Source organism: Grus americana, chromosome 6, assembly GCF_028858705.1.
Source record: "Grus americana isolate bGruAme1 chromosome 6, bGruAme1.mat, whole genome shotgun sequence".
In the NCBI taxonomy this organism is placed as follows: domain Eukaryota; kingdom Metazoa; phylum Chordata; class Aves; order Gruiformes; family Gruidae; genus Grus; species Grus americana.
The window spans coordinates 22,341,354-22,354,686 of NC_072857.1; the positions used below are offsets into that span (position 1 = coordinate 22,341,354).

The 13,333-nt window shown below is 36.1% G+C and overlaps 1 protein-coding gene across 9 annotated transcripts in view; it reads left to right on the plus strand.

The window, feature by feature from the left end:
* The window catches only part of UBR3 (ubiquitin protein ligase E3 component n-recognin 3), a 115,762-nt gene that overhangs the window by 7,456 nt on the left and 94,973 nt on the right, over window positions 1–13,333 (plus strand). For 8 of the 9 annotated variants that reach the window (XM_054830475.1, XM_054830478.1, XM_054830476.1 and 5 more), the window contains exons 2-5: window positions 7,804–7,943; window positions 8,347–8,505; window positions 10,229–10,372; window positions 10,983–11,032. In XM_054830475.1, coding sequence (XP_054686450.1) covers window positions 7,804–7,943; window positions 8,347–8,505; window positions 10,229–10,372; window positions 10,983–11,032 — 493 coding nt within the window. The remainder of the gene's footprint in view (window positions 1–7,803; window positions 7,944–8,346; window positions 8,506–10,228; window positions 10,373–10,982; window positions 11,033–13,333) is intronic. The other variant, XM_054830482.1, reaches the window with a different exon arrangement.

Genomic DNA, 13,333 nt, shown 5'->3' on the forward strand with positions numbered 1-13,333 from the left:
AAAAAAGATTTCAGATCATTGTGGTGATTAAGTCCATCATGACGTACAATCAGCTCACAAACCTGCCTGTCTTGATTTCTCTTAATGTCTCTAATTAGGACTACATCAGCCTCTAGATTAGTTGCTGCAATATTTTCCAAATGGTTAACAACCAAGTGGTAATTTTGTATTACTGCTTTTAGACCTGTGGCCTGACTAAACGCCATGTACTTTATATATGCCTCGGGAATAACATGCAATTGTTTCCAAGGTATCAATAAGATACTCAAATGTGTTGATATGCGTAACTTTAAACATTTAGAAGCCTGAAGTCTTGATGTGTTAGTCACTGGACAAACTTAAAATAAATGATGGTTCTACCCAAAAGCTTTTGTTGATACAGCCAGTCTGATTTGAATAACAGTACTCTGAAGACTGAGTTCACAAGATGTGACTGCTGTATATCTTGCCTTGTCTGAAATTGGTTTATTTATTTTATGACTTGTCTATCATTTTGTAATATACCTTTGGTATATATTCAGTTTAAGAAGAACTGGTGTTTTGGAGGTCAGCCTTGTTTAGATTTGGGCTAACCAATGTTGATTTTCAGTTCCTTTGCTTTGATCCCACCAACTTCTAAAGCTCCTTTTATCCCTTTTGTGAAACCATCAGCTGTCCAGGATTCTAAGATCGCTATGTCAGGGTGGAGTGTTATTTTTCTGGTACATATCTGATCTACATGGAACTGTCGATGGATCTGTTGGCAACAGAATAAACATGATTTTGGTTGTATGTTTGTGGAACACTTTCCTAAAGAACTTTGGTATCTTAGATCTTTCTTAATGACAATTAATACAAGTTGATTCAGAGTTCAGGCCATTCTCCCTTATCACTTGCAGATTATCAGAAATTTTATATTTTTAAAAAATCCTGGAATGTTATCTGACAGCTGCAGGTGATTTGGAATAATAGTGCCCTAGGTGCCTGCCTCTATGGAGGGCAGGTTCTGGTAGTAAGCTTTGAAAATAATATGATAATTTTTTTTTATGTTGAAGTAATAGAGATAGCCATTTGGGTATTACAGTAACAAGGACTGTACAATGAACTCTGTTGCCTTCATCAGGATGTGTCTTTCTGCAGAGCACCTGCAGCAGTAATAGCTCTGGCTTGACCTGTTTAAATTTTCTTGGGAAAATTTTCTTAGCCAGAAAAATATTTTTGTTAACTATACTTTGGAAACTTGCTTTTTGTTCTTTAAATAGAAGATGTACTGTCCTGTGCTTTAAGGTAGATAATTGATGGGACTCTGAAAGCAACTGGGCAGGGAGATTGTATGTGAACTAACGGTTCGGGAAGAGCGAGGGCCAAGCAAAGATTGCTCTGATGAGGGCTCAGGACCAGATACTCTATTTGCTGATCTGCTTGTCTCTCAGACCTACTTTTGAAATGAGCTGGGAATTCTGCTTTGTAAATACTATGTAAGGCTAACAACTCTGAAAAATCAGCTCCTTATGAAATTAAGCATCCAGAACTGGAATATGCAGTGTATCTTAATTTCTCTATCTTTAGATCCATATTTGTTGTGGTTTAACCCTGCTGCAGCTAAAACAACCACACAGCCATACACTCACTCCCCTGCCCCTCAGTGGGATGGGGGGAGAGAATCAAGAATTAAAAAAAAGAAAGGTAAAATTTGTGGGTTGAGATATAGTTTAATAAGACAGAGAAGGAAGACAATAATAATAATAATAAAAGAATAAACAAAACAAGTGATGCACAGCACAATTGCTCACCTGTCAAAGCAGATACTCAGCTAGTTCTTGAGCTAAGTGCCTCCCGTCCCAACCCCAGTTATATATGGAGCATGACATCATATGGTATGGAATATCCCTTTGGCCAGTTTGGGTCAGCTGTCCCGGCTGTGTCCTCTCCCAGCTGCTCAGGCACCCCCTGCCTTCTAGTTGGCAGGCCAGCATGAGAAGCTGAAAAGTCCTTGACTGCTTGGCAACAACTGACGACATCAGTGTGTTATCAACATTATTCTCATCCTAAATCCAAAACACAGCACTGTACCAGCTACTAGGAAGAAAATTAACTCTATCTCAGCTGAAACCAGGACAATATTTTTTTTTAAAAAAATAGGTAACTCCATGCTGCAAAAGAATTTTTAATGTAAATATTTTTTTGGGGCTTTTTTAATGTTAACCTTCATGAATGTTGCTTTGTAGAGTTGAGTTTGAAGAGTATTCTCATCAATGCTGCCTTTAATACAGTAAAATACTAAATTAACTGTTCATTTAAGAAGTGCTGTTCCTTTTCTCAGCTGAAAAGGCTGAAGTTCCTGTTGAACAAAACAGTTAGAGACCGTACTCATACATGCAAATAGATGAATTAAGATAATTTTAATAATCTTAATATTGCTATTAACAGTGTAAATGAGGGCCTTTTAACTTGCAAGGGCTTCACTTTGCAATCACTGTGATGTTTGAAAAAGCTGCACTAAAGAGAATGGGTATTATATTTGTAAGTTAGCTAGCTGTGTGTTATTGTACAAGTATATTTTAAATTGTGTGTAAATTGAGGCTTTTCAATCAAACTAAGTAAACGTAAGCTGTACTTAGACACAATTACAGTGCTGTAATTATATCTCCAGAGCATCCACCCTTTTTGTAAAGACAGTCTTTTTCCAGCAGAAGATTGTGTTAGTCTTTTGAATTACTCTGTTGTCTATCAAAATGCTCAAATTCAACAACTTTGTGGGTCCATTCAGACATAGGCTCAGCTTCAGCTCTGCTCAGAAGTCCGTTCCTTCTCATTCTCACTGTATTTCTAAGGTCTTACAATTGAAACTGCCAAATCTACTGTTTCTGATTGATAGTGGGTACTTGTATACTAATGAAACTCATTGTAGTTTTATCTACTATACAAGATGTTTACATCTGAGGACTAACAGAGAATAATAGAAATGCTCTTCTGCAGAGCTTCTTTGTCTGCTTTTTCTTTGAACTGGAGAGCTTGCTTCACTGAAGGGTGCTCAATGTAGCACTGAGCAACAAGGGAGCTTCTGGTGACTCACTGCTTTTCTTCCTGCTGTCTGCAAGGATTGGAATAACTTCTAACAGTCTAATCTGTGATTTCCAGCCTCCTAACCTGGCAAAACAGCTTTGTCATGAAGGCTTGGAGTTTGGAAAGATGTCCTTTAAAGGTATTCGGCTTTTTTTTATCTTGAGAAGTCATTAATTCTTCTGCCATGTTTCATTGTCCTCCACTATTAACTCTAGTGTCTCTACTTTGAAGCTTTCCTGTTTAGAATGGTTAGACTGTCATCTTCCCAGTTGGCTTTGCTGCTTGTTGGAGTCCTGAATAGCAGAAATGCAAGTATTCAGTTCTATTACTGAACTCCTCTCTAACATGCAGCTTAAAGAGCAGAAGAGCTCTTTAAGTCATGCTTATGTTAATAATACATGGTATTCCTTACTCCTGTAGATGCCAACAATGTTCTTCTACATATTACAAATAAGATATCAATGCAGCTTAAGAAATTTCAGGAATTACATCTGAAGTCACGTGGACAAGATTGCTTGTTAAAGCTTTGTTTTTATTTAATTGCAAGTTATTCTCTCCTTTGCTGAAATTAGCCTTTTCTTTTTGTGAAAAAGCAATTTCAAAGGTAGGAAACTGCATAGAAAATGAAAACCAGAATACACTTCTGAATCAGAGAAAAGATGATGATTTTGTCTCCTTGTAGACATGTGTTAGTACTTCCGTGTTAGACTTTCAGTGAGATTAGGGCTTGACTAGCTCTGGCTAATGAATCGGCACTCACTGAAATACTCCTATTCTTAAAGCTCATTGTAGTATAATAGCAAAAATATTTACAAGGAAGACTGTATAGTGCAAGAAATATGAAGTACTAAAGATTAGATAGAAACTACAGGCTTGTTGGAAAAAGTGTTTTGCAATAGTGAAATCATGTAATAAAGCTTAGATCAAGGTGATCTGTCAGTTATCTAGTCAGTCTTCATAGTTATTTTTATTTTTGAGTTTCTTCAGAAAAAATGCATTTCATATCTAGTTTATATCCACCTTTCGTTACCCCCTGTTAAGAGACTTCTGCCTGCTCCAAGCGGTGGATTTCTGAGGCTTGATGTTACCAGGAGAGATTTGGAAAATGTTCATTTTTGTTACCCATTAAATCCCTATCTTGATAGTCTCAGGAGCATTTTGAAATGTATGTTTAAGTAGACAGACAATTCTTTAACTAACGCTGTGGTAAGGAAGCTCTTTTGGAAGTGTAAGGAATAGCTTTGTCTGCTGTTGGTCCAGTAACTATAATTCATTGGAGAAGTTTGTCACAAGTGTCTCTTTCTGCCTGTGTAGGAAGTTTCAACTTGTTTCTTCCTTGGCACAGCTTGGGGTTCTGGCTCTTCTTTAGTTAAAACAGTTGTTGGTTTAACTCAAAATCTTCCAAGTTGTTGTCTGGTATTTTGGTCAATATTTGTAGAAGTATTGTATAGCACTCTGTAAAAGTAAGAGAGCTTTTAGTAGAACAGAGTATCATTATTTCAGTATTGTGGAAATACCATACGTGTTAAAGGAGTAGCTGCCGCCCGATCATTCACACACCATTCATGGTGTTGCACACACAGACAATTATTCTTGGGTGCGCTTCCTCCTCCTTCAGGCTCAACCCTAGGTTTCCCGCAGCAGAGTCTCAGGTGTCAGATTTTATAAAATAATTAATTTAGTTGAAAGGTGCAGCAGCAGGATCAGCCCGGGCTGGGTGCCTCCAAAGAGAGGGACCTAGAACAAAGAAATCTTGGGGCAATTATACCCTTGGGTCCCATACATCCGTCCTTCACGCACTGTCCATGCGTCCTTTAGTCCAATGGTGATTTTTGGTCTGGGGTCTTCTAACATCTAATTGGATTCTTCTTCTGTGTCCAGACAGACAGGCTCTTATCTTGTTGACTTGCAGTTTCCACAGTTTTTCCTGAAGGTTGGAGCCTCCTTATCTTCTGGTTTACACTCCTTGTACACCTGCCCTTGCTGGTGGAACATGGAGAACTGAAGAGTCCTAGACTTGGAAAACCACTACTGAGACATTAGTGTGATATCAAAATACTTTCCCGTACTAAAAGACTAAACACAACACTGTACTAGCTGTTAGGAAAACTACTAGGAAAATTACTGAGAAAAATACTTCTGTCATGGCCCAAAGGCTTCAGCAAATCTAGCTAGTCATGCTAAGTAAAGCTAAGCAAACAGCACGAGTCACACTCTATTCTATTCCTAAGTAATTTATTCTAATTAAAACCTACTTATATACTTTAAACAACGAATATCCCTCAACAGTACGGTGAGGGTTGGTTTTCTGTAATTCAGCCTAAAATGGAGTCTCATGGGTGAATATTATAAACTTGGGCTCATTAAGATTTCTTCAGCCTGATTTGTAAATAATAAATTCTGAGCATTGGCTTTCTGGATCATTGTGTCTTAGATTAATTCTTACCCTTGAAATTCAGTACAGCCAATAGCTTGTCCAGTGGCAAGTCATGTCAGTAAGGACATATTCTGGGATCCTTACCATGTATGGGTTTCTAGTTGTTAGTTAAGAACAGCTACAATAGTATGTTGATTTTGGGCAATACTTTAATACTGCAGCCTTTGAACCATAAGTATAGAATATGGCTCATCTTGTAAAATGATATAGGTGTTCCTACTTTAAGGCTTAGGGCCTGGTATCTAGAAATTGTTCTGTTTGGCACTGCTGTAATTAGTGTGTATGACAGTGAAAGGATGTTTCCTTACAGTGAATTGAATTTGTGTTCTTCCTTGATTTTCCAGAACCTATATTAATAGAGTAATAACAGCACACTTTGTAAGTCAATAGTGCGTTCTTGGGAATCTCAAGAGAAGACATGATTCATAACCTTCAGCTACAGGATATGTTAGATTTGGGATAATTAATCCATAGGATGATTCACAAGTAGTATGCTGGCATAGGCTTCTCGGGGAGCAGAGCTTTTTATTTTCTGTGGAAGGAAACTTTGTACTTGGCAGAAGCTGGGATTCAAAATGGCTTTATGTGTGAGTGTTGTTACTGTGGCTCCCTTAGCTTGTGATCATAACCAGTGAAAATGTCTTTTGGCTGAATGCAAAATATATGGAGGGGACCAGTAAAAGATTTGAAAATGTACTGCATAGTAATTTTTTACTTATGTGTCTGTTAAGTCTTTATTACTTTTCATCTCTTCTTATAAGGATAGTGGTTAAAGGGAAACCAAATACCTTTAAGATAATAAATGAGGTACCGTATTGCAGCATAGGTCAAGCCAGATTTGTGATTTATGGCAATTCAGGTTTCTTTATGTGGATGAGACAAAAGTGGATGACTTTTCATAAGTTCTGTGAATGTCATTCACAAAAGTGAAAAGCATCCATTTGTGCGTTAATTAACAGAAAGTTGTCAACTGTGACTGAGCTCTTTCTGTCAGGCACTTTTCGTATCCCTTCAGAGGGATGAATAGGCTGTATTTACAAACTGCAAATAATCTGGCTAGTACTGCCCTTGTTTACCTTTTCTTAATAAAAAGTGTCATCTCTAATGTGTAAGAGCAAAGAAGAAGCTCTTAGTCTTTAGTCTTGTGAAGATGCTAGCCATTCTTGTAAAGATGTCATCTTAATTGCTGGACTTGTATCCTTCTTTTTTTTGTCTTGTCCTGAATTTGGATACTTGCTTTGTGGCTTTCTTTTACTTCCTTCTTTTGAAGGTAATACTTTAATGGTCCTCAAAAAAGAAAGGCTTATGCTGTAGAAAGTAGCAGACTACTTCTGGAAAATATGGCGTAGCAAATATAGTGAAGACATGAATAAATTGAGAAAACAATTTTCATATTCAAACAAAGCTGAATCCATTTCTGAATCTTTATGTTGAAAAATTACTGGTAACATCTAGTGAATCTTTCCAGTAAAGTTTACTCTTGTATTATGTGTTTTTAGACTCTTTATTCCTTGTTAGCTTCTTTTTCGACATGGGTAAATAACTCTTTGATATTAGTAAATGTTCTTTGTAAAAATGGATTGGGAGCAGAGAAGTATTCAGTGGCTCTTGAGTCCGGCTTATGTTAAGTCAGTGGGAAATCATTCTGTCTGCTCTAATGGGGTTTGGCTCAACCTCATGTCATTGTGCATTAGCCAAGCCTCAACTACTACCATACAGGAATTCTCCAAAGAAGAAATGCTTTCTTTTTTGAAATGAACCAATTTGCATAATGTTTGCAGGGTGTTTCTGTCATCCTTTGATAAGTAAATCTTAGTTACTGTACCTTTCAAATAGATACTGATCCTGCAAACTCTTATGCTTTTGGAAATTGTTTTTATTAATGTCAAAAGACATTTTAAGTGTCATTGTCTGCATGAGGACTTGAAGAATCATGCCAGCCTCTGACTATTTCATGGAAAGGAGTTTAGTTAGATATTTTCAATTAGGCTGTTTAGAGATTGGGAGGTATGTCTTGATAAAGAAAAATTCAGTGTTCTTCTAACTGTTCAGTGGAAGATGCTTCCCAGTATGGGAAGAAACTGGGATGTTAGATATTTGATCTTTGAGAAGGGAAAAAAAATTGGCAACTTTATAATTATCTGGACTCAGAAACAAAATGGGTTTGAACATAGCAGTTGGAATTTCAGAATACCATTTCTGCACCACCTTCAATGTAAAAGTATATACTCTCTGAAAAATGGAAAAACTAATAGTTTTCATAGTATATGTTAACTCTGCTGAGCTGTGCTTGGCTAACATTTTTCTCATCTGTTTTATAGGTTTTGTAAAAGACACCGGATTAAGTCAAATTCAAATGTTCCATGTGTCCCGAAAGACTTGTTGATGATGTCAGAATTAGTTCTTCCACAGTTCATCTTTAGTCTTATTCAGCACTTAAGAGAGGGGTATAATGAGCCGGGTATGTTTAAAATTTGCATGTATCTAGCATATCTTACCATGCTGCTATCTCTTGCTTTGCAGTCTGTGAAGACACAGTACATGAATACATTAATGTTATCTATAGTTTATATCATTGAATTTTGTGCTGCTTTTCCTAACTAAGTTACTGCCTGGCTAGGTGATTTTATTTTGTTCTCTGCTGAAGAGTTTCTTAAATATATTTTAAGGGTTACCTAGCATTGTGCTAAGCTCTTCCAGAAAATGAGTTCAGGATTAATTTGAAACTTGTACATGTGAATTTCAGAGCATTATGAATATATAAATTAATTTCTTTTGTGGTAGCCATAGCTGTTCTGCCTTGTGAAGGTCTTGGCCAAATTACATTACATTTACACCAAAAGTTCTTGTTATGTGGTTTTCAGCTCTTGATCTGCCATCAGAGAAAGACCTTCATAAAATCCTCCAGGTTTTGGAGCCTCATGTTTCCTTTCTAGAAGACTTGACCAAAATGGGAGGAGCAATGCGATCAGTTCTTACCCAGGTTTTGACTAGCCAACAGTTCTACAAAGATCTTAGCTCGGGTATGTTTGAGTTATTTCTAACAATTACATTTTCAAATTATGAAGAATTTAAGGGCATAAGTTTTGTTTATCACTTCAGTTTCTGCTTGTTTTTATTTGATTTTTCAAAACCCAGAAAAAGTGCATGATTTTAAGGATATTTTTTCTTGTTGATAGAAGGGGGATGGGCTTCAGGAACAACTAGAAGCATTTGTTATTAAAACCTATAAGAGCAAACCTCTTGTCTTCTGTGTCCCAGATAACCGTATAAAGATATGTTGTTTCAAAAGAGTTTTTATTATAAATCCATTCTCTTTAAAGTGAGCTTAGTACTTGCAAATAAGGCATATCAAGCTTATTCAAAGTGGAATATGTCTACCTTATTTTGGGATCTGCTCACAGAGAGGTTACTGGAGGAGACCTCAGTGGCTAAAAGGCCATTATCTGTCCTGCACTTCTGTGCAAAGCTTTTCCCTTCCCACTCGCCCCACCCCAAACAACTCCCCCCACCTCCAATATTTATTCCATCCTGTAGCAAATCACAGTGAATCTGAAAATGTTGGGAAGTCACTATTAACCCCAAACCACCTAGTATAAATTAACTCTATCTTATTTTCTTGTGATTAAAAGGTGTCTTTTTTTTGAGTCCTTTGCATAGGTATGGAACAAATCGTAATTACAGTAGATTTAAGTTGCCATAACTGGCTTGGACAGCAGTTAGTTGAAGAACAGGCAATCTTCAAATCTTTATTTGAAAGGGGAAACACTTAGGAAAGCTGCCTCAGGGACAGTTGTCTTGATTCTGTTCCCTTCCTCTTTTTCTCTCCTGTTTAATAATATTTGAATGGGAGAAATTTAATGACTTCTTTTACTATATGTGATGGATTTCCTGAGATAGAAAAGTGGAGAGAGAATGGGAAGTAAGGCATTCTTATCTGGACTCTTGGAATGGAGAATATGTGTGACTGAGTTTCTGACACAGAAATAGTTTCTGTAGTACAGTGTCTGGGTAGGGAAAGCAAAGAAAGGGATTTTAGAGCAAAACCTGCCCTTTTGACTTTGAATGCAAAAGGTGCACAGCTAAAAAGATCTTTTTCATGTTTTCCTTGAGCACTTGTCACAATTAGCTCCTCTAAAGTTTATTTTTCCTTATATAACAAATGTGAGTTTTTGTCCATTTCTTTGTAGAAAATTTTCTATCCCAAGTATGCAGTGTGACTTTGCTTCATCAGACAGTTGAAATTATGATATCTTTATGAATAGTCTCCATTAATTGCAGCTGTCAAAACTTGAACTTTGAAAGAAAAATTGCAAATATGAGAAATTATATATGACATATTACCATTACTGTGTTTTCTGCTGGTGGGGGGTTTTTTTTGGGTTTGGGGGGTTTTTTTTTTCCTATTGGAAATTGTAGGTCCCTGTCCTTTCTGTCCAAAACCAACTGTTTCGAAATATCAAATCTTTTTTTGCTGTAGTGTTAATGGTGGCAGTGCTGGTAAAATAGAAATGAAGTACATCGTTTAGAAGAAAACACTGTGTTGGAGGGGAAAAACTGAGAAGGTTTCTGATCTTTTGGATTTCAGTTAATCAGTTGGAAAAACTCTTTTAATAGGCTGTACAATGATGAGATGTAGAAACTAAAAATTGTGGACCATTTTTTAGATCACTTGTGTAGAATATGAAGTACATGAAACAAGCAGCTGTTGTTGTACTTTAATGCTGTTTTACGTGTGTATTCAAGGTGTTGGAGAGAATGCATGTGCAAAGAAAAGTCATGAAAAGTACCTCATTGCTTTGAAAGGCTCTGGACTGGCATTTCCTGAGGATAAAATTGCATGTGGTATGCAGGAACAAGGAGCTGGAACTAGCACATTAGCAGTTCAAGGTTTGTGTAGAAAAATATTTTAAGAGAAGACTTGATTATTACTGGATTTTATATAAACTGTTCTTTTAATTTATTTAAAAAAAAAAAAAAACCACACCACAAATTTTAATGAAACTTAAGGAATTACGTGTTTAGTGCACCACCAAATTACAGGACTCAATTCTATCAACAAAGCTAAACATACTAACTTTTTGTTGCTAATATACTAAGCATCAGTTCCCAGTCATAGCATTAGTGGAATTTGAGTAGGCAAGATGAAATTGCTCCTAGTGGAATTTTGTCACTGCCACTAAGTTAAGCCACCTATTCTTACAAAAGTGCTGTGGATTTTTTTTTGTTTACTGAAGGCCGTGAGAGATTTTTGCAATTTCTGAAAGAACACATCTCCCTTAACTCAGTATGTTGAAGTTCTGCAATGGAACGTGCTTGCAAATCCCTGATTTTGTATTGCTTGGAAATCTTACTCCAACTTCTCAGTCCACTGCTGTGTATCTTTTAAAGAAAGTTAATGTAGTGTTTCATTTTGTACTGGCTCATTAAATATCATAAAATACTCTCTTTTCAGTGTAAGACTTATGAAAGGCATCTCTGAATTTTTTTATTTCAAAAGGTTTAGCAGGTGCTACGGCAACATCAGGACAAGGGGATTCTTCAGATGAGGTGAGACTGTTTTTAAAGACTATAATAAACTGCAACAGAATATTAAATGGAGAGAATGCTTGCAGTCAAATCCCACAAACCTTAACTCTTTTATCTACCACATAGTCTCTCCGTTTTAATAATTAGAAATAATAGAGATATAAAGGAATAGATCTCATGCCTTTGATTTACTAAGGACCACCTGAAAAATCCTTATTTTTGCTATACTATTTCAGTTTAACTTATGTATGTAATGTAGAGGAAACTTGTGTAGGTAGTTCAAAAGTGACTGTCAAGTAAATTGGACTTGATTAAAGCAGACTTAAAGCATGTGATGCTGTGAATGGTGTTAGCAGCTTTTGGCACTTGAGAATCCAGCTGAACTGGTGATAGCAGCAGTGAGAATTTCTCTGTAGATAAATTCCCATGTGTAGACTTGGCCTTACTTACCAGGCACATGGAGTGGGAGTAAAAAGGAGGGAATCTGCTTCTAGATTAAGCTGTAATTAGTAAATGGAATTTAATGAGGAAAGTTAAATTCCGGTTGCTACGTTATCAATTTATTCTCTTCCCCCCCCCCCCCCCTTGCTATTTAAAACTAGTGAGCCTTAGCAGCCATTCCGGTAGGGTAGTATAACAAACTTTACATTATTTAAAGTATAGTTTTTCATAGGATTTTTGCTTACATTGAATTCTATGTGAACAAGTATTGAAGTAAAAACAATTGTTAGTGTATGTCTAGAACAGTTGTATGACATATATGCCTCTGTCACAAGCACAACAGCATCTGTTACGCTTTCAGCAGTGCCATTTATAATTTGGCATTTTTCAAAGTATTGCTTGTTGGTTTTTCACCATCACTTGACAAAAAAAACCCAAACAAAAACAAACCATGAAAGACTACTGACGCTATCACTTTCAAGGCCCATGAAAGAAGGTCGCAATTCAAGTTAGTGTTAATAACCTCAAGTAGTATTTTCAAATAAATGTAAAAGGGCTCAGCATGCTCTTTCTGTTTTACCCCTGTAAGTGATGAGGAGAAGGGAGTAAACTGAAGTTGTTAAGAGTCTGAAGAGAGACTGGATATCAATATCGCTGACATTTCTTTTGGGAAAGAAGTCCAGGAGGGAGGTAGAGATAGAGGTGTATTTTAGGGAGAAGGAATTTTTTTTTAATCAGGAAAAGATAATTTTTTCAAGGAAAAAATATTTTATGAATAAACAAGGGTGGAATTATGGCAACTGCATTATAGCTTGCTAGTTAAAGATACCTGTTTTCTAGGGAGATTTTTCTTTCTGATCTCCAGGATATAAATATACATGTAGGGATTTTATTATGTTACCACAGATGTGATTTTTCTAAATTGAAAATCTGTATATACTCACATACCTGAAATAAATTTTAAGATGTTAATTACATTATTAAGATACATTGTAAAAAAGCACAAGACCCTGTTTTGAAATCTGTATTTAGAAAATTTTAAAAAAGAATGAGGAAGTAACATACAGATGAAATGATAAGCACTCAAAACTTAAAGGTGTTTTTAATATATATTTTCACTTCTGAATTTTCCTTTCATATCTTTAATAAAATCACCGTGATACCATCTGGGGTGCAATTAAAAGTAATGTCAAAAGTTTCTTGACATTTTTTTTTCCAAACAAAAAACTGCTCAGTTAGTGGCATCTCTGAAGAAAATTAATTCTTTATTTTATAATATGTTTCTTAATCATGATCTGCTAGACAAATATGGATTGCTGAAAAGAAAGTTCAGTTCTTTCATTGAAAAGCAGAAGCAGGGAACTAAATAGCTTGAAAAGTTTTGCATAGTTCAGTATTTAGTTTCACTTCTACAATAGTAGATGTTTCTAAGCTAAAAATGAATCTGAAGGATGGATGTATCCTGATATATGTGTTGTGGGTTGTTTTGTTTTGTCGCGTTCCCCCCGCCTCTGAAACAGCATAGGCTCACTTGTGCTTTACTTCTCAAATGGTTTGTGTTCCATCCTGTGGTATTTTTGGAGAGAACTCACCATTAGTTTCATTTATGAGCTTTTCTTCCTCATGTTTTCCTTTGCGCAAAAGGAGAAAAAAATCCCTCTCTAAACCTTTACCCCTATTTAAGAAGTTTTTATGTTCCAAGGAATCAAATGCAATCCAGTCCATGAATACTTTTACCACACTGGTGAATAAACCTTTTTGTATTGGATATCTTTATTTGGCTGCCCTTGTTTATTGAGCACTGAATGCCTTATTACTCAGTTATATAGTTATTGACTCCAATTGCCATTTAATGTAATTGTACCAAAAAAAAATCTATGC